Source organism: Antechinus flavipes, chromosome X, assembly GCF_016432865.1.
Source record: "Antechinus flavipes isolate AdamAnt ecotype Samford, QLD, Australia chromosome X, AdamAnt_v2, whole genome shotgun sequence".
NCBI classification, from domain to species: Eukaryota; Metazoa; Chordata; class Mammalia; order Dasyuromorphia; family Dasyuridae; genus Antechinus; species Antechinus flavipes.
Window position 1 is genome coordinate 7998349 of NC_067404.1, and position 18434 is coordinate 8016782.

Below are 18434 nucleotides of genomic sequence, written 5' to 3' on the forward strand. Positions count from 1 at the left end.
CTCTGTCTCTCTTTGTCTCTGTTTCCCCAGCCCCGAGGGTTTGAAGATGGTTGGCATGCCCCGGGACAGAATACTTTGGCAGTAGTGTACCTCCCAGGCCCTTTTCCATTTCAGAGCAAGAAGGTGCTCGGGTCTGTGTATCAGCATAGAAACCATGTAAAGACTGGATGAGAGAGGGGAGAACCTAAGCGAAAGGAAGATGGGTTGGTAGCTCTGGGAAGGATCAGGGCCAAAGCCAGGTCTGTGTTTGGGGTTTTACTCTCCCTTCCCTGGTGAATCTGGCTCTTCCCTAGCCTTGCTAGTTTGGATAGGGAACGTGCTCTTGGTGGCACCCCTGCCCTACCCTCTCCCCCCACCCCCAGCAAGCTGGTGACGTGTACTGGGAGTTTTATTTTTTGTTCCTCAAATTGTATCGCCCATCTGCCGTCCTGCCCGAGCCCGGCCCCTGGTGCCTGCTTCGATTGGACACGGTCTCACAAAGCCGAGAACCGTCTTCTGTTCGGGGACACACATTTCTCGGGATGACTTGTCTTACAGAGCAAACAACCTGTCGAATGCTGTATCCACGCTTAGCAGCACTGAGAAGGCTCATGGCGGAGTGGCTGAGAAGCAGAAGAAACAGACTTTGGATGAAGAGCCAGTGGAAGTGCAGTGTTTAAAGGTAGACTAGGCTGCCCCACCCCCTTTGGTTCTAGACCCTGGCCTTGGGAACCCCTAGGGTAGAGACCCAGCTTCACTGCCGGGGAGCTCAGCACCCCAGTGAAAGCGTATCTCCAATTCCGAGGCCTTGGCTTTGCTTTTTGGAGGCCAGGAAGGGCGATTCTAGTACTCCCCGTTCCAGCGGCGCCAGATTGCCCTGTCTGAGCTTGGCAATTTTGATAAGATGAGATTCTGGGTCTTCCCAGCATCCCATCAGTATAACACTTTCTTCTTCCTCTGACTGGAGAGGACTTAATCTATTTTCTCCCTTTGTATCCTCCTGATGTACGGAGGGTGAGCCATGGGAAGAACCATTGTGTTCCCCACATTAACCAATTGGGGAACAATATAAGAACAGTATTTCAAAGTACAGAGAGCAGTGGGCAGCTTTCAGTGCAACAGTAAGAGAAATGGCCTGGAAAGCTGTGGGAGTGCTAGCTCCGCTGCCGGTCTCTCACCATGTAGGAGCACTAAGGTGTTTGTTCCCCCTCAGCCAATATAGTTGTGAGCAAGTGTGAGCAGGGATGGCCAGGAAGGGGGGGGGGGGGGAGTTGGCGGCTATGGAATTCTCAGCAAATAATTCTAACAAGATGGTGAACTTTGGAGCAAAACCTTATGGGACTTAAGCCCCTTAAGGGGCTGCTGGGAGTTAGCTGCTTAATTGGTAACATCAAGTCTGGGACGGAAAATACTTTTTTTATAATAAGAAGTTTTTATTTTTTAAAAAATACAAGCAAATATAGTTTGCAACATTCACCCTTGCAGAACCTTGTATTCCAAATTTTTCTCCCTCCCCTAGACAGCGAGCAATCCAGTATAGGTTAAATATGTGCAATTCTTCTAAATGTATTTCCACATTTATCATGCTGCACAAGAAAAATCAGATCAAAAAGAAAAAAGGAAAAAAACCCAAGCAAACAATAATAACGAAGATAAAAATACTATGTTATGATCCACATTCAGTCCTCATAGTCCTCTCTGTGGATGCAGATGGGTCTCTCAGTCACAGATCTGTTGGAATTGGCCTGAGTCACTTTAGCCAGTCCTAATTTTCTAGAAGAAAAATTGAAGTCAGTAAGAAGGGTTCTGTCCAATGTCACACATAGAACGTGTGCTAGAAGAATCACTTCCCATATAAAACCTTGCATTCTTCGCAACAACTGAGGAAACAAAATGGTGTATTTCAGTTTTACCGAAGAGGAAGCTGAAATCCATCAAGGTTAAATTACCCAAAGGATCTTTGTTGTCTGTTTGGAGTTAGCAATGCAATTTGAAATATGGAAAGATTATATATCTATATATACATATTTGTAGCCATATCTGTCTATCATCCATATATCTATAGATTTCCTAAGCTACCAATGACATTATTACCCCCATTTTCATATAAAGAAACCAAAATTGTGAGAAATTATAACTTGCCTATTTTATCTTTTTGAAAATGGGATATTCTAAGTGAATTTCTCTGGATGTTCTGAAAGTACGATGTCTCAAGATTTGGTGCAGCCATCGCAGACCTTCGTCCCATCTTGGTCCCTTTAGGTTCAGCTGGACAATCTGTCATTTTCTTTTAGGAAAGATGTTTAAAAGAAATTCCATCCATGGCTAATTCTGCGTCTGCATCCGAGTCTCCCGGGATGATAGGGAAAAACACCGCTGCTTCTCCCTCTGCTGACACTTTTGCCCCCATCTTGCCTCCATCCACCAGGTGAGACAAGCTTGGCGTTTTCTCCCACTGGTGCTCTGCACGGTGCACAGGTGTCTGAATTATGGAGGAACGGATTTTAACCACGCCTTCCTCCGGCCCTGACGAGGTTGTCCCGCTAGCCCCGTCTGCCACAGTAATCTTTGTCAAACTCAAAGCCTCTTTTGTTTCCCCTTTTCAATCATGCATCTACTTTCTGAAAGAGCAGCCTGCTGGAGTCTTCGCCGGCTCGCCCTCTCCCAATTGCCTTTTTGTAATTTTATTCTGTGGGTCTGTTGCCGAGTGCTGGCTTCAGTGTGGACGGCAGAGACTTTGCCCGTCCTGCTGTCCTCACGCTTCCGTTTCAGCAGCCCGACAGTCCACGCTCATATCCATCCAGTAGTTTAACCCTGGATCTGGGGAGAGGCAGGGAGCCATAAGAGATAGAAGGCCAGCTTCTGAGTTAGGAATATCTGGGGTAGTCAACTAGCATCATTTAAGCACCTCCCGTGTGCCCAGCCCAGCACCAAGCCATAAAAAGTTAACCCTTTTCTCCAGGAGCTCCCGGCCCAATGGCTTCAGGCCCAGTTTTTCTGGGTGACCCTTAACCCAGTCAGTTCTTAGAGCATGAGTGGCAGAGAGGGTGCCGATTTAGATTTTGAGAGGGAGTTTTCATATTAGAAAATGACAGGGTTACTACTGCTCCCCCCAAAAAAAGAAAGAAAAAGGACAGTGGGTATCAAGGATAATCATAAATGCACAGAGATGGCATGGAAGAACCTTACTTAATCAGAGATCAGAAATATTCCGAAAAATAATTCCATTCTTATAAAATCCAGGGGTCAGCAAACCTACAACCCTCAGGTCAAACCCAGGCCCTTTTACAGACCAGTCTCTGGGAAACTTTGGTACATTTTGAAACAAGATTTGGTCCTATTTAAAAATGCAGAGTCACTTTTTTTTTTCAACAAAATTGTTATTGCTTTTCAATTATTATCAATCCAAACAACATGGAAATTCGTGGCCTTAGGATTCAAAGCAAAGTACTACAATGTAATCTAGCAGTGCAGCTATCATCACGGGAACCAGGAAAAGGCTCCGCCTTAGGCCCAACTCAGTACTTTCCAGTGGAAAATACTACTTTATACGTACAGAAAACTTATAAAATGCACTTGCATGTAAAATATAATGTCAATAAGAAATGGCACTTGCCATTTAAAATTCTATACTTAAAAAGCTCTTGATACTTCCAAAAACAGAAAAAAATTTCCAATTGCTACTAATATGGTATTTTAATTCTGTTAACTTTGTGACCCCCATCCTCCCTGAAATTCTTCAAATTGTTCATTGGGACTTCATTTAAACTAAAAACAGCTATTTTGAGAACAAAGCAAAAAACAAATATTTAATGTGGTACAATTTTACCATTTTACAGACATTCTAAAAAAGCATTGCTCAATACAGATTCTCATCCTGACTAAATGATATTACATTTGGTATAAATTAAGTGAATGAAGATTTCTGTAAAAACAGAAAAGTTCTGGGTGTTACTTTTTAGCTGGAATAAGCTGCCAATTTATTATCAATTTATTTTTATTTTTGCCGAGGCGGTTGGGATTAAGTGACTTGCCCAGGATCACGTAGTAAGTGTTGAGCATCTGAGGCTGTTTTTGAACTCGGTTCTTCCTGACTCAGCACCAGTGCTCTAGGCACTGCACCATATAGCTACCCACCCGCCAAGCTGCCAGTTAATGATGCCAGTCCACCTGGGATACATTTTCTGCTAAGTCCCTGGCCTTCTACGGTACCCACAGAAAGTGTGCAATGCCGTCAACAATCCGTTACAATTCAAAGTCAGTTGGCCTGTTAGAGGAATCAAATTCAGTTTTCTTTTATTTATAATTTGGTCTTATCCTTAATAAAAAAATAATAAAAAACTAAATAAAAAATAAAACTTAATAAATAATAATAATAATAAAACCTTAATAAACTTGTCAAACCTCCACTAATCCCAAAAGATGCATTTATAAGGAGAACACAGTTTGATGTGTTCAAGGGCTGAATTTCTTTGTATTATATGTTACCTCTAAACCTATACCTTGGATGAAAAATGAACCCCCAAACCCCCAGCCAGTGTACAGTAGCATCATAAAATAATTTGAGTTAAATAGATATTATAAATTAATAAATTTATAAGCTATAATAGATAATAAAATAAATAGATTCAATCCTTCGACCCAAGCACTGACATACTTATAATGACACAACAGTGGTATAAAGGGACTGTTGTTAAAAATGAGTATTTCGGTTTGCTGACATTGCATTTTGAAGCGAATCGGTAGCAATATGGATCGACACGTACATCATCACAAGACAGTCCTGTGGGGGATGTGTTAATGGTTCCCAAATAATAACATCATTTCCCTTTAAATAGCTCAACTACTACCTCGAGGTTCCCAAATATCCTGGTTACCACTACTTACTATTTTAAAATATAAGTTGAAGGGAAAAAATTGAAACGTCCATGGAAGTAGTGTTTTTCCAAACATATGCAAAAATAGTTTTCGACATTCACCTCTGTAAAACCTTGTGTTCCAAATTTGAAAAACATTTTCTATCCTACGTGGATATAAAGCTCCAAAAGAGTCAGACTATTTCCAAGCATCCATGTCTGCTTCAAGGGATTTAAATTATTACTCATTTTGTAGGAAAATGACTGCTAGTTACCTTCACGGATGATCAGTTCCCTACTAAGATATTGCTGCCTTTCCGGAAAGCTGCTTCTTAGCCGAGGGGCCGGGGAACCTTACGAAAACCAAACGTGGCCCTGATTTGGCCTTTGAGAACTGGATTGCTGACCCCCACCCCCCCACCTCAACAGAGAACAACTGGAAAGAGGTTTCTTTTCAGTAGTGACAAAACCACTATTAAATATCCATTAACCCGCATGGCAGATTGATTCAGAGAAAAGTCTCGAATCCAAATGAAACAAAGGCCAACCTGATGACACCGAGAGAACCTCTTTGTCCCTTTCCGGGCTGCACACGTTGCACCTCGGAGTGCCCTGGGATGGGGCTGGCTGGGCAGCCCCTTGGGCAGTTGGGAACTCTGAGCTGTGTGCTCCTGACTCGATGCTGTCCCCATGTCTGCAGGCCACTTGGGCTCCCTCCGCCTGCTTGGATCAGACAAATGACTCATTGTGACTTTTTCTGGTTTCCTCATGGAGATTGGGCCTGGTACATTTCCTAATTCGGGGAAGGGATGGAACTGGTTATTTTTCCTCTTGGCTATTCCTTTTGGATGTAGCTTTCTCAAAGATGGAGTGGAATGGCAGTTTCGGGGCTTGGGGGTTTGTTTGTTTTTTTTTTTTCAAATCGCACAGGGCTGTCTGTATGTGCACACACACACATGCACTTGTGCAAATCTCTCTGTACCTTCTGCTGCCTTCCAGGGATAGTTTTCTGTGAGGAACCATTCTGAGCAGGGACTTTTTCCAATCCAACATCAGATGGTCTGGAGTCATTCACACCCCCTCTTTTTCTGTCCCCCACCCCAGTCTGACCAAGGTTTCTGGAGACCTATTTAATCTTCAGCCTGCCTTTGTTTTCAACTCGCGGAACACTGCCACTACTTCGAAGATGTCCCCAAGCCAAACCTGGGAAAATGGTGAGTCTGTACTCCAGCCCGACACTGGGGCTGAACCTTCAGGAACTGGCGTTGTGCTAAGAAATCGTCCCTCTTTTTTCAGCCCTTTTTGTGGCAACGTTCATTTTTAATTATTTTAAAAGGGTAATCATTTTTTTTTGGCCTTTTGAAACAATCTATACGAAGCGTAATTTAGCCTTTGTTGTTAAGGAATGACACTTGAGGCCCATTGATATAAATAGTAGTTATTTGACATAGCACTGTCTTCTGTGGAATTAGAAAAGCAGATCACTAAGTTTGTTACAACTGTTTGTAAAATAAGAGTAGATGAGCTTTGGGTGAGGAGGGACATGCCTAGGACTAAAGTGCATGAACTGGAAGCCATGGATATCCGGAAGCTCATTTGCTTCCTTTCCTTCTCTTGACCATATTCCGTGTAAGAAAGGCTGCCATGTGGGTGGAGGTTATTATAGCCCTAATTCTGCATCCATGGCTGTGTCCCATGATTCCTGAGGATTGTTTCTTGGTGGAAATTGGAGCTCATTTTTGTACTATCACCCTGTAACGGTGCCTTTATGTGTCTTACTTCTCAGAGCTTCCTCTGCCGGCTGTTCCAATCTCTGCTCCTTCAGAAGTTCTTATGGATTTTGACTCCGTGTTCGGAAGAAAACCACTGGATTTAGAGAGTCAAGTGGCAGACGGTAACAGTCTTACCTTCTTGCTGGTATCTCCAGAGTGTTCTCTCCCTATTCTTTGGCCACAAGGCGGGTCTCTGACTTGATAGCAACAATTGTTAGCGGACGCAAGCACTGAGAACATTCGGTACTTACGACTTAGAGCTTGTGGCGGAGGCCCCACATGTGACCGAGGTGCCAGTACCACTTAGGGACCGACCTTACTGGTGCTGGCGGCCTTCAGCACCCACGGGGAGCCAGCCCATTGAGACAGGCTTGGCTTGGCTTCCTCTAAGACCTTCCAAAGGTTCTCTATGGTCTGGAGGTGAGATCTTGAACCATGCCAGGGGAGTGTCAGCCGGGGCAGGCCTTGCCGAATCGGCAAGATTTCCAGAGTGATCTAGATTTGGAGGCTCGGCCTCATTGAGTCCCAAGAAGCTCATCATTAGGTGTTCAACCACCAGGCGATGGCTAATTTTGGTCACGGTGGCTGGTGACGGTCTGTCCGCTGAGTGGTAGAGGAAAAGCAATCTGCACCAGTGGAGGGAGTGCTTGGGATCATGAAATCATGGCTTTGAGGAAGCAGGAAGTCGAGAGTTTATCCACAGCGTGTGGTAATCCATGGACTGAGTAGCGTAGTACACACGGGGCTCGGTTAGTAGTCCTAATGACAAACGCTGGAGGGGCTGTGGAAAAACAGGTTCGCCAAAGCATTTGTTGGTGGAGCTGTGAGCCGGTCCAGACTTTCTGCAAAGCATTTTGAAATTAAGCCCCAAAATGCTTACCCTTGGACCCAGCAAGACTAACACTAGGGCCCAAAGAGATCAAAGAGGAAAAGGACCTCTGGGTACAAAAATACTCAAGAGTGGCAAAGAACGGGAAATAAGATGCCCATCAACTGGGGAGTGGCTGAACAATTTAGGATTATGAAGGTTATGGAATACTAGCTTTTAATACAGTGCTTGGAGCATAATAAATAATTATTAAAAATAAAAATAACGGCACTTCATAAATGTTCATTTACTGATTCCTATTGTGCTGTGAGAAATGATATAGGGGGATGGTCTCAGAGAAACACGAACTGACACAAAGTGAAATGAGCAGAACCAAGAGAATGAAACAACGATCAATTTTAGAGACGCTGATTAACACAGCGATCCCCCACAGCTTCAGAGGGTTCACGAGGAAACATGCCTCCTATCTCCATACCAGAGAGGAGAGGGACTCGAGGGCAAATCCACTTTCCCCTCTCCCCTCACTTCTTTTTCTTTTTCCTTTCTTCTTTCCCTCCCCTTCCTTCCCTTCCCTTCCCCTTTCCTCTCACCCCCATCCCCTGCCATTTGTCATGGACTTTGTTTTTTTCCCATGGGTAGGAGTATGGAAGGGAAAGAATCTGCAACCTAAAATAAAGTTGACTTTGTTATTTTCTTTGTTTTCTCTTGCGCGTTCTTTGAATGGATCATACCGTCACCTTGGGCTAGGTGAGTTTGAGCCAAAGCCTCTTCCGGATGATGCCTCCAATCTATCTGGGAAAACCCAGTGCCGGAGAGAGACGCTGCCCACGTCCTGGTGGGACAGAGAGGAGACGGAGGCTGAACTTCACAAGCGATTGCATGGGGTGCTCTTCACGGCTTCAGGTATGGTGGGCTGCCTCGGCCAGGCTTTGTGCACTCACAGACATCACGGTGTAGGGCGAGTTGCTGTGTGATTAGGTGGACAGACTGGCCTCTCGGTTCCTTCTCCGGGAGCGTGCCCCCCAAGCCCACGAGGCCTGCCCTGCTCCTGTCCCCTAGATTGGTGCCTAGAGCACAGAGGAAAAGCGACTTGCCCACGCTTGATAGCAGCTCTTTTGCTCCTGGCCCCTGCTGCACCATCTCCAAGTATCTGCCATTTTTCTTTTGCTGAGCCATTGAACTGCTCCCACAGGAGCTAAACTTTCAGTCACCCAGGTGACCTTTCAGTCAGTTAGTAGACACCTGCTTTGGACCAGGCGTTGGGCTGAAATCTGGGCATAGAAAAGAGATGAAAAGACAGGCCCTGCCCTCGAGGAACTTCCAGTCTAACGGGGGTGGGGTGGGAGGATGAAGCACACTGACCAATTCTTCATAGGGCAAGACTTGGCATGGTCTGTCGGCCGTAGGTCAGATTGTGGCATTGAAGTGCAGAGCAGGGGATGATGAGGCCTGTGGCCTCCTCCACGGCTTCCACGTCAGCCTGTAAGATGTTTGACTGCAGATTTCCCACAGGTAGTGCTGGAGAAAAGATGTGGGAAAGCCCCCTGCAGCCAAGAGTTGCCAGTAACAGCTCTGTTCTTCCTGGTGAGCTCTTATTCCATGGTCTTTTTTTGTTTTTTGTTTTTCAATCACTTTACTGCTCTTGTGTCATAACGTCATCTTTATTGCCTGGTATCTCACCCCTGAGCTGTCGTCCCTCGTAGCAAAGAATGAAAAAGAGGGGAGGGGAAGCTCTCCATTAAACGGAGGCACCGATGTAATCTTGCCTGTGTACTTGGGGTCCCGCATCCACAGTAAGTTAGCAGAACCAGGTCTTGAACCCCAAACCACATTTTTCTCACATCTCCAAATAGAACATATTTTTTTAAAAAAGGATTTGAAAGTATATCTTAAATGGAACACTATAGGAGCAGACTCTCCCCATCCGGGGGGCCCTTCCGATTTTTTTTGGTATATGGACTTTTGTAGCTTCAGTAATGATAGAGGTAACATCATATAGGAGACAGAAAGCTGGGCTGCAGGCCAGGAAGACCTCCTCTACTACACACATGTAACACATATGACCGCGTGCACACGTGTACGTGAACACGCTGTGGGGTGACACACAATGAATACCCATCTTAAACTTCTTGTACTTCTGACCCCTTTTTGCCCCAGAAGTTTTTCTGTAATCCCAGGTATATAAAAGAGGCTTATAAATCAAACATTTACTGAGGATCAATCCGAATTTTGTGACCGCCACATTCAGCCGTCCAACCCCGAATGGGGTTGTGGCCCCTAGTTTAAGAAGCTGGGCTGAGGCAGCCCTCATTCAGACTAGAAATTGCACCTTTGTTGGAAGGGGGAATTTCTCCCTCTAGAAGTTTCTTAAACCAATAGGCCCCATCCCTGTCCATGGCTGGTAACCTGCTCTTCTTAAAGGAGAGAATTTTCTGTATGTCTCCTGTTGTTTCAGGCCATAAGGAATGAGCTGATCCCTACCCCCCCATCCTGGGCCCACAGTCTTCATTCGTAAGAAGTGGGCGGGGCTATCATGTTGAGCTTTAAAGGATGGGTGGAAATTCAACAGGTGAAGAGGAAGGAGGTTGGAGGGGCTGTTGGCAGGCACGTGCCAGGGCCGGGGAGTAGAGCCCAGAACCCGTGAAACAGGTGTGGGAAGATGAGCTGGAAAGGAGAACGGGGACGGAAGCCATGAGCGGCAGCTTTCAGAGCCAGGGAGTCCTCACTTAACCAGACTGCCCTTTGGAAGCAGACGGGCTTTGCTGAGCAGGACTGTTCTGGCAGGGAAATAAAAGAAAACGAGACCAGGATGAGGGGACGGGGGAAGATCTGCTAGAAGCACAGGCCCTCAGCCCTGGGGCTTAGGATGGCAGTGGTAGAAGTGAGGAGAGAAAGCATTCCCAGCATGGGGAACCCGGCCATTGCAAAGGCCCGGAAGTGGTAGCTGGGGAAGGTATATGGGAAATAGCAGCCAGGCCGGTCTGATTGGAGTAAGACATGGGCATGGGCACCACGACGAGGATTACTGTGAAATCAGGGTGGGAATAGAGGCCCGATGGTGAAGGGCTTTAGACGCTAAGCAGAGGAATTTGATTTTCAAGACATTAGGGAGCCGCGGATGCTTCCTGGGAAGGAGTGACCTGGTGACAGACTTTAGGAACGTCACTTTCCAGCTCCATGGAGTATGTGTTGGAGAAGGGTCAGATTAGATGCAAAAAGAAATGATCATGGGAGCAGAGAGGAGAGATTGGAAGTGAAATCCACAAGATATGCCATTGCATTGGGTCTGAGGTGATGACCAGAATTCCAAACTCAGAGGCCCATGTGCCAGCCGGGGGTATCCAGACGGGCCCGTGTGCCAGCCGGGGGTATCCTGACAGGGGCCCGTGTGCCAGCCGGGGGTATCCTGACAGGGGCCCGTGTGCCAGCCGGGGGCATCCTGACGGGCCCGTGTGCCAGCCGGGGGCATCCTGACAGGGGCCCGTGTGCCAGCCGGGGGTATCCTGACAGGGGCCCGTGTGCCAGCCGGGGGCATCCTGACGGGCCCGTGTGCCAGCCGGGGGCATCCTGACAGGGGCCCGTGTGCCAGCCGGGGGCATCCTGACAGGGGCCCGTGTGCCAGCCGGGGGCATCCTGACAGGGGCCCGTGTGCCAGCCGGGGGCATCCTGACAGGGGCCCGTGTGCCAGCCGGGGGCATCCTGACAGGGGCCCGTGTGCCAGCCGGGGGCATCCTGACAGGGGCCCTGTGCCAGCCGGGGGGCATCCTGACAGGGGCCCGTGTGCCAGCCGGGGGTATCCTGACAGGGGCCCGTGTGCCAGCCGGGGGCATCCTGACAGGGGCCCGTGTGCCAGCCGGGGGCATCCTGACAGGGGCCCGTGTGCCAGCCGGGGGGCATCCTGACAGGGGCCCGTGTGCCAGCCGGGGGCATCCTGACAGGGGCCCGTGTGCCAGCCGGGGGCATCCTGACAGGGGCCCGTGTGCCAGCCGGGGGGCATCCTGACAGGGGCCCGTGTGCCAGCCGGGGGTATCCTGACAGGGGCCCGTGTGCCAGCCGGGGGGCATCCTGACAGGAGCCCTGTGCCAGCTGGGGGCATCCTGACAGGGGCCCGTGTGCCAGCCGGGGGTATCCAGACAGAGGCCCGTGTGCCAGCCGGGGGGTACCTTGGGAGTCCGGCGGTACCCTGTGCAGCAAGGCATTTTGGGTGTTCTTACGCTTGAGATGCTCTGCTCAGATGGCAGCCCAGTGTTGTCTAAGGCATCTGTGGTCCCCCTTCCTTTCTTTGTGGTTTCTGGACGTGAGCAATAAAGAGCAGGGATGGGGGAAGGGGGTGGAATATGATCTCTCCGTTGGCTCACAAGGTATATTTAGAATCTAGTGTTTGGATGCAGCCGGTTGTCTAATCCTTGTCGGGAGAGCTGCTTTAGGGCCATTAATTCATAAACATGGAAAAATATGGACACCAACATAAATACCTCAGGACCTTAAATTCGTTCCCAGTATGCTTTGAGACAGCTCCCAGACTCTTTATTATGTAGTAGACTTTTGCAATCGTGGAGTGATTTCTATATTGCTTAGTTATACGACCGAAGTCAGGCCACTTCAGCTTTGTTTGCCTCAGTTTCCCCACCTGTAAAAGGGGGATAATAACAGCAGCTACCAGTGACATCATCCATTTAGGACTATAAAAACGTTAGCTTGCAAAATAAAAAAACCCTTAAGACAGAAAGGCAGAAAGTCTTGGGCTTACCAACTAGTAACAAATGGCTGTTCGTGGCCCTGTTTTTAAAGGGTTGAAGTCACGTCTGCCAGGCGAGTCTAATTGCTGTACCCGCCCCCCACTAGCCAAAAAGTTGAGGCTCCCCCAGCCAGAGCAGGGAGCCGAGTCCAGCTCCACTGTCTTAAGACGAGCCCTGCCAGGTCTGCTTCTGATTCTTGCCCGCTTTCAGGTGCGGACTTAGATAATGCTGCCGCCCCGCCGGCGTCAACTGCTCCAGAACACAAGGAGGCTACCCTCACTCAGCAGAGTGGCTCCATCCTTGGGAACGACTTGGACACCTCCCTCGCCAACCTTATGGGAAGTAAGTGCTCAGTTCACCATTTAAATTTCAACATTTTTATAACGGCTGGGAGGCGTCAGGCACTATCTTAAGCTCTTATAAATCTCATTTGGTCCTCACGACAACCCTGGGAAGGAGGTGCTGTTATGAGCTTCCTTTTATAGATGAGGAAACTGAGGCAGACAGAGGTGAAGTGACTTGACCAGGATCACACAGCTAGAACGTATCTGAGGCTGGACTTGAACTCAGGTCTCCCTCCTCCACGCCTAATGCTCTGTAGCTGCCCATTGTGGCACCTTCTTGCACTTTAAAGAAAAGTGATGTATTTTCTTTTGTTTTGTTAAAACAGATCTTGACTTTGGAACGAGCCCCAAAAAGTAAGTTTTTTTTTTTTTTAAGGGTTGCTACTAGTCCAGTGTTGGAGAAGAGGCCGTATGAAAGAACTTAAAGCTTGTTAAAAGTTTAGTCCCAGAATGACTTGGTAAAAGTCCTCAATGTAGTTCTAAGACATTACCATGAACAGGGCTGCCTGCTCTCCACAAATGGAGTGATGCAGGCAGTTGGGATTGTGGGAGGGCAACTGAAAGGTTCAGACTTAGCACAGGTGAAGAGCACTTAAAGAGCCAATAACCTTCACTCTAGAGCTTAAAGGGCCTCATAGGGAGGGCGTCGTGTAAGACCCACAAAGGCCAAGAGGTGGATTCCAGGTCCCAGAGGTAGCCTGCGGCCCAGCTGGGACTTGAACCCGGTGCTGCCATCTCCCAAACAAGTGTTCTTCCAGTGAAACTTTTCCAAACATCCACCTACCATCCACCTACCATCCATCTATCCCCTATCCATCATCTACCATCCATCCATCCATCTACCATCTATTTGCCATCCATCCATCGACACACCATCTATCTAGCTACCATCCACCATCCACCATCCATCCATCCACCATCCATCCATCCATCCATTATCAATCTCTCCACTATTCATTTATCCACAGCCTATATACCATTGCTCCCAAACAACATCATTTCACGATAATCTTCTAGGGTCCTTGTGATCATTTGCTATCTTAGTGTAGCCAAACTCCATTGCGCCTCATTCTTGGCTCAGTTGGCTAAAGCTGACTAATCCAGGAGTCTGTGATTGGCTCTCGCTCAGCCCATTCTCAGCCTGACCACCCCTATCATTGCATGGGCTTTGGGCAACCCAGCTTGCCCCCTTCCGTCACCCTCCACCTCACAGTCCCTCCCCCATGTCCTCTCTCTGAGCTCCCTTTGCCGCCATGCTAAGTCCACTAATGAGCTAGCCCAGAGGAGGACAGTCTCCCCTCTCCGAGGGACCTATACGCCGGCATGGCTACCTGACACGGGCTTCACAAACATGTGACGTTAAGTAAAACCCAAATACAAGGAGCATTTTGACCCCAGAGATGATGTCGGGGGTTGAGGAGGGGGCTTCCCAGGCCGTGGCTAGGCTGGGCTGGACTGGGATTCAGTCAAGCAGAGGGGCCAAATTATAGAACCTTGGGCTGTGAATGAGTGGTAGATATCACAAAATTGAATGACACTGGTGGTAGAGACTCTTCATTTAATGAAACTATCACAAAATCCTATTTCAGTCAGGTCAAGGTCACATAGCTCTAGAGAGATTTCTGGAAACGACTGCTGGGAGGCTGTTGTGAAGGCTCAGTCAGGTCCATAGCAGGTTCTCTCTCACTTGGAAAAGGAAGGGGCTGATGGGACCCCGGCTACAAGCTCAGGGGGCTGCTGTCGTGGCAGGACATCTTTCTTTGGAAGCAAGCTTTGAGTGAGCGGGGATAGATGTAGGCGGAGCAGTTCCCAGAGACTATCTCCTGGGTTAGAGAGACACTGGACCAGTTCAAGGATGTCAGCAGTTAAGTACTAACTCTGGGAAAGGTACTGCATTAAGGATTGAGCAGCCCCTGGCCTTGAGGAACTAGTACCCTTTTGGGGGTTGGAATATATGACATGCAAACTGGTAAGAAAATAAATGGTGGGGGGATGACGGCGGCCAAAGAGAGATCTGGCCCGAGGGTTCTATAACCCCTCGAGGGAAGGGCCAGAATACTGTCCAATAAGGTCCATCAGAGAAACTTGCCAAGAGAGTGGTACCTGAGCCTTGGGAGATGAGTAGGATTCTGACAGGCAGGGGCTAGTGCCATGCTGAAGAAACAGCAAATCCTGATGCGGCGAGGTGGGCCACCAGTTGAGAAAGGATTTTAAAGGACCTGACAGAGGAGGAGAAATCTCAGTAGAAGGGTGTGTGTGTGTGTGTGTGTGTGTACGTACATATGTACATATGTACTCTTAGCTATATGTGGCATCCTACTTAGGGCCTAGCACGCCCCCATGCCTACCAGCTAAGTGCTTGGATTTTCAGTTCATCTTGTCATTGTGACGAGGGCCACTCTGTGACAAGGCTGACTTCTGTGTCTCGTTTTAGATCTGACATCCAATGGAATCAGCCTCCTGAAAAGAAAATGACGGGTGGAACAAACTGGCAGGTGAAGACAAGCACATCAACCACTTGGAATCCTGCCTCCATCTCTTCTGTTCCACAAGTGGTAAAGCTGCTCCCCACACAGACACATGCTTGTTTTGGTTTTGAGTTGTTTTATTTTACTCGTTCTTCCCATGCGTTAAGACACGGGGGAAAATATGTAGATCCCGAAAGACATTGTTTTACATTTTTATTTCAAGTTTGGAATTCTAAGTTCTGTGCCTCTCTCCCTTCCCCCTCCTTGAGACGGTAAGCCGTCAAATAGGAATTATATGTGCAAATGATGTAAAGCATTTCCATGGCAGTCATTTTGTACAAGAAGACGCAAAAGAAAAAAAAGAAAACTAGCATGTTTAGGTCTGTATTCAAAGAATAGCAGTTCTTTCTCTGAAGGTGGATGGTCTGCTTTGTCATCAGTCCTTTGGGATTGTCTTGGATCATTGTATTGCTGAGAAGGTCTAAGTCATTCAGAGTTCTTCATCACACAATCTTGCTGTTACTGTGTATATTATTCTCCTGGTTCTTTTCACTTCTATCTCTTTTTCCCCCTCTCCCACCCATCAGAACAGAACCAGTTGCTCCCAGATGCCCTGTTTTTCTTATTTAACTTCCTCAAATCTGTCTGAAGACATTAAGGTTCTGAACACTTTTTTTTCACATTTCACCCCACAATCCCCTCCAGCACCAATATAGCATCAACACTACTTCATCCTACAGCCCCTTCCAATCACTCAAATACATTGACTTTTCTAGATTTCTCTGGATTTTTTTGTTTGAATTTCAAAGTTTCTACTCAGTTCTAGTTTTTTCATAAGAAATTATTTCAAGTCCTCTGTTCTATTGAAGATTGATTTTCCCTTGTCAATATCAGCACATCATATTCAGTTTTATAGATAAATTATTCTTAGCTGTAAGCCCGTATCTTTTGGCTGAGATCTCCTCTTGCTTATAGTAGAACCTAACAGGTCTTGTGTGATCCAGCTAGTGGTTCCTTAGTATTTGAACTGCTTCTTTCTCCATGTTTGCAGTATTTTTTCTTTGACTTGGGAGCTTTGAATTCAGGACTTTTCTTTTTGTGTTTTCTTTCAGGAGAGGGTCAGTGGATTCTTTCTAGCTTCACTTTGCTTTCTGTTCTAATAGATCTGGACAGTTTCCATTTTTGATTTTTTATAATTCAGTGTCCAGGAGGATTGTTTTTTTTTTAATATTTTATTTTATTTTATAATAACTTTATATTGACAGAACCTATGCCAGGGTAATTTTTTTACAACATTATCCCTTGCACTCGCTTCTGTTCCGATTTTTCCCCTCCCTCCCTCCACCTCTTCCCCTAGATGGCAAGCAGTCCTATACACGTTAGATATGTTACAGTATATCCTAGATACAATATATGTTTGCAGAACCAAATAGTTCTCTTGTTGCACAGGGAGAATTGGATTCAGAAGGTAGAAATAACCCGGGAAGAAAAACAAAAATGCAAATAGTTCACATTCGTTTCCAGTGTTCTTTCTTTGGGTGTAGCTGCTTCTGTCCATCATTTATCCATTGAAACTCAGTTAGGTCTCTTTGTCAAAGAAATCCACTTCCATCAAAATATGTCCTCATACAATATCGTTGTCGAAGTATATAATGATCTCCTGGTTCTGCTCATTTCACTTAGCATCAGTTCATGTAAGTCTCTCCAAGCCTCTCTGTATTCATCCTGCTGGAGATTTCTTATAGAATAATAATATTCCATAACATTCATATACCACAATTTACCCAGCCATTCTCCAATGGATCGGCATCCATTCAATTTCCAGTTTCTAGCCACTACAAACAGGGGTGCCACAAACATTTTGGCACATACAGGTCCCTTTCCCTTCTTTAGTATTTCTTTGGGATATAAGCCCAATAGAAACACTGCTGGATCAAAGGGTATGCACAGTTTGATAACTTTTTGGGCATAATTCCAGATTGCTCTCCAGAATGGTTGGATTCGTTCACAACTCCACCAACAATGCATCAGTGTCCCAATTTTCCCACATTTCCTCCAACAATCATCATTATTTTTTCCTGTCATCTTAGCCAATCTGACAGGTGTGTCGTGGTATCTCAGAGTTGTCTTAATTTGCATTTCTCTGATCAATAGTGATTTGGAACACTTTCATATGAGTGTAAATAGTTTCAATTTCATCATCTGAAAATTGTCTGTTCATGTCCTTTGACCATTTATCAATTGGAGAATGGCTTGATTTCTTATAAATTTGAGTCATTTCTCTATATATTTTGGAAATGAGGCCTTTATCAGAACCTTTAACTGTGAAGATGTTTTCCCAGTTTGTTGCTTCCCTTCTAATCTTGTTTGCATTAGTTTTGTTTGTACAAAGGCTTTTTAATTTGATATAATCAAAATTTTCTATTTTGTGATCGGTAATAGTCTCTAATTCATCTTTGGTCACAAATTTTTTTTCTCCTCCACAAGTCTGAGAGATAAACTATCCTATGTTCCTCTAATTTATTTATAATCTCGTTCTTTATGCCTAGGTCATGGACCCATTTTGATCTCATCTTGGTATACGGTGTTAAGTGTGGGTCCATGCCTAATTTCTGCCATACTAATTTCCAGTTTTCCCAGCAGTTTTTATCAAATAATGAATTCTTATCCCAAAAGTTAGGATCTTTGGGTTTGTCAAACACTAGATTGCTATAGTTGACTATTCTGTCTTGTGAACCTAACCTATTCCACTGATCAACTAATCTATTTCTTAGCCAATACCAAATGGTTTTGGTGACTGCTGCTTTATAATATAATTTTAGATCAGGTACAGCTAGGCCACCTTCATTTGATTTTTTTTTCATTAATTCCCTTGAGATTCTCGACTTTTCATTGTTCCATATGAATTTTGTTGTTATTTTTTCTAGATCATTAAAATATTTTCTTGGAAGTCTGATTGGTATAGCACTAAATAAATAGATTAGTCTAGGGAGTATTGTCATCTTTATTATATTCGCTCGGCCAGGAAGATTGTTTTTAATCATTGTTTTCAAGAAGTCCAAGGATTCTTAAATTCTCTCTCCTTGACCTGTGTTCTACATCAGTTGCATTTTTATATCAGCTTACCTTGTGATTTTGTTTTACTTTGTCTTGCTATCCCCATGGAATCCTTAGTTTCTATTGATCTAGTGTGGTTTTGGGGAAGTCTGTTATTTATGTGAAGTCGACTATTTTCTCTTCTAAGCTACTTATTCTCCAGAACTTTTATTTCATTTTAAATCTCTTGCTTCATTTCTTCTAGGTATTCATGTAGTCCTTGTGGAAAAAAATTTTTTTCCCCACTTTTGAGTCTGCTTATAGCTGTAATAGCCTTATTCCCTCCTTTGGGGGGTGGCTGTAGATTTATAATCATTTTTAAATGGGTGATTTCTTCTTTAGTTCACTCAT

General features: G+C 45.8%; 1 protein-coding gene across 1 annotated transcript in view; it reads left to right on the forward strand.

Annotated features, from left to right (window-relative positions):
- LOC127542947 (phosphatidylinositol-binding clathrin assembly protein-like) overlaps positions 1 to 18434 on the forward strand; it is a 47082-nt gene that overhangs the window by 15984 nt on the left and 12664 nt on the right. The window contains exons 10-17 of the mRNA XM_051968897.1: positions 538 to 661; positions 2274 to 2407; positions 5940 to 6049; positions 6622 to 6729; positions 8184 to 8339; positions 12386 to 12517; positions 12846 to 12873; positions 14954 to 15074. Coding sequence (XP_051824857.1) covers positions 538 to 661; positions 2274 to 2407; positions 5940 to 6049; positions 6622 to 6729; positions 8184 to 8339; positions 12386 to 12517; positions 12846 to 12873; positions 14954 to 15074 — 913 coding nt within the window. The remainder of the gene's footprint in view (positions 1 to 537; positions 662 to 2273; positions 2408 to 5939; positions 6050 to 6621; positions 6730 to 8183; positions 8340 to 12385; positions 12518 to 12845; positions 12874 to 14953; positions 15075 to 18434) is intronic.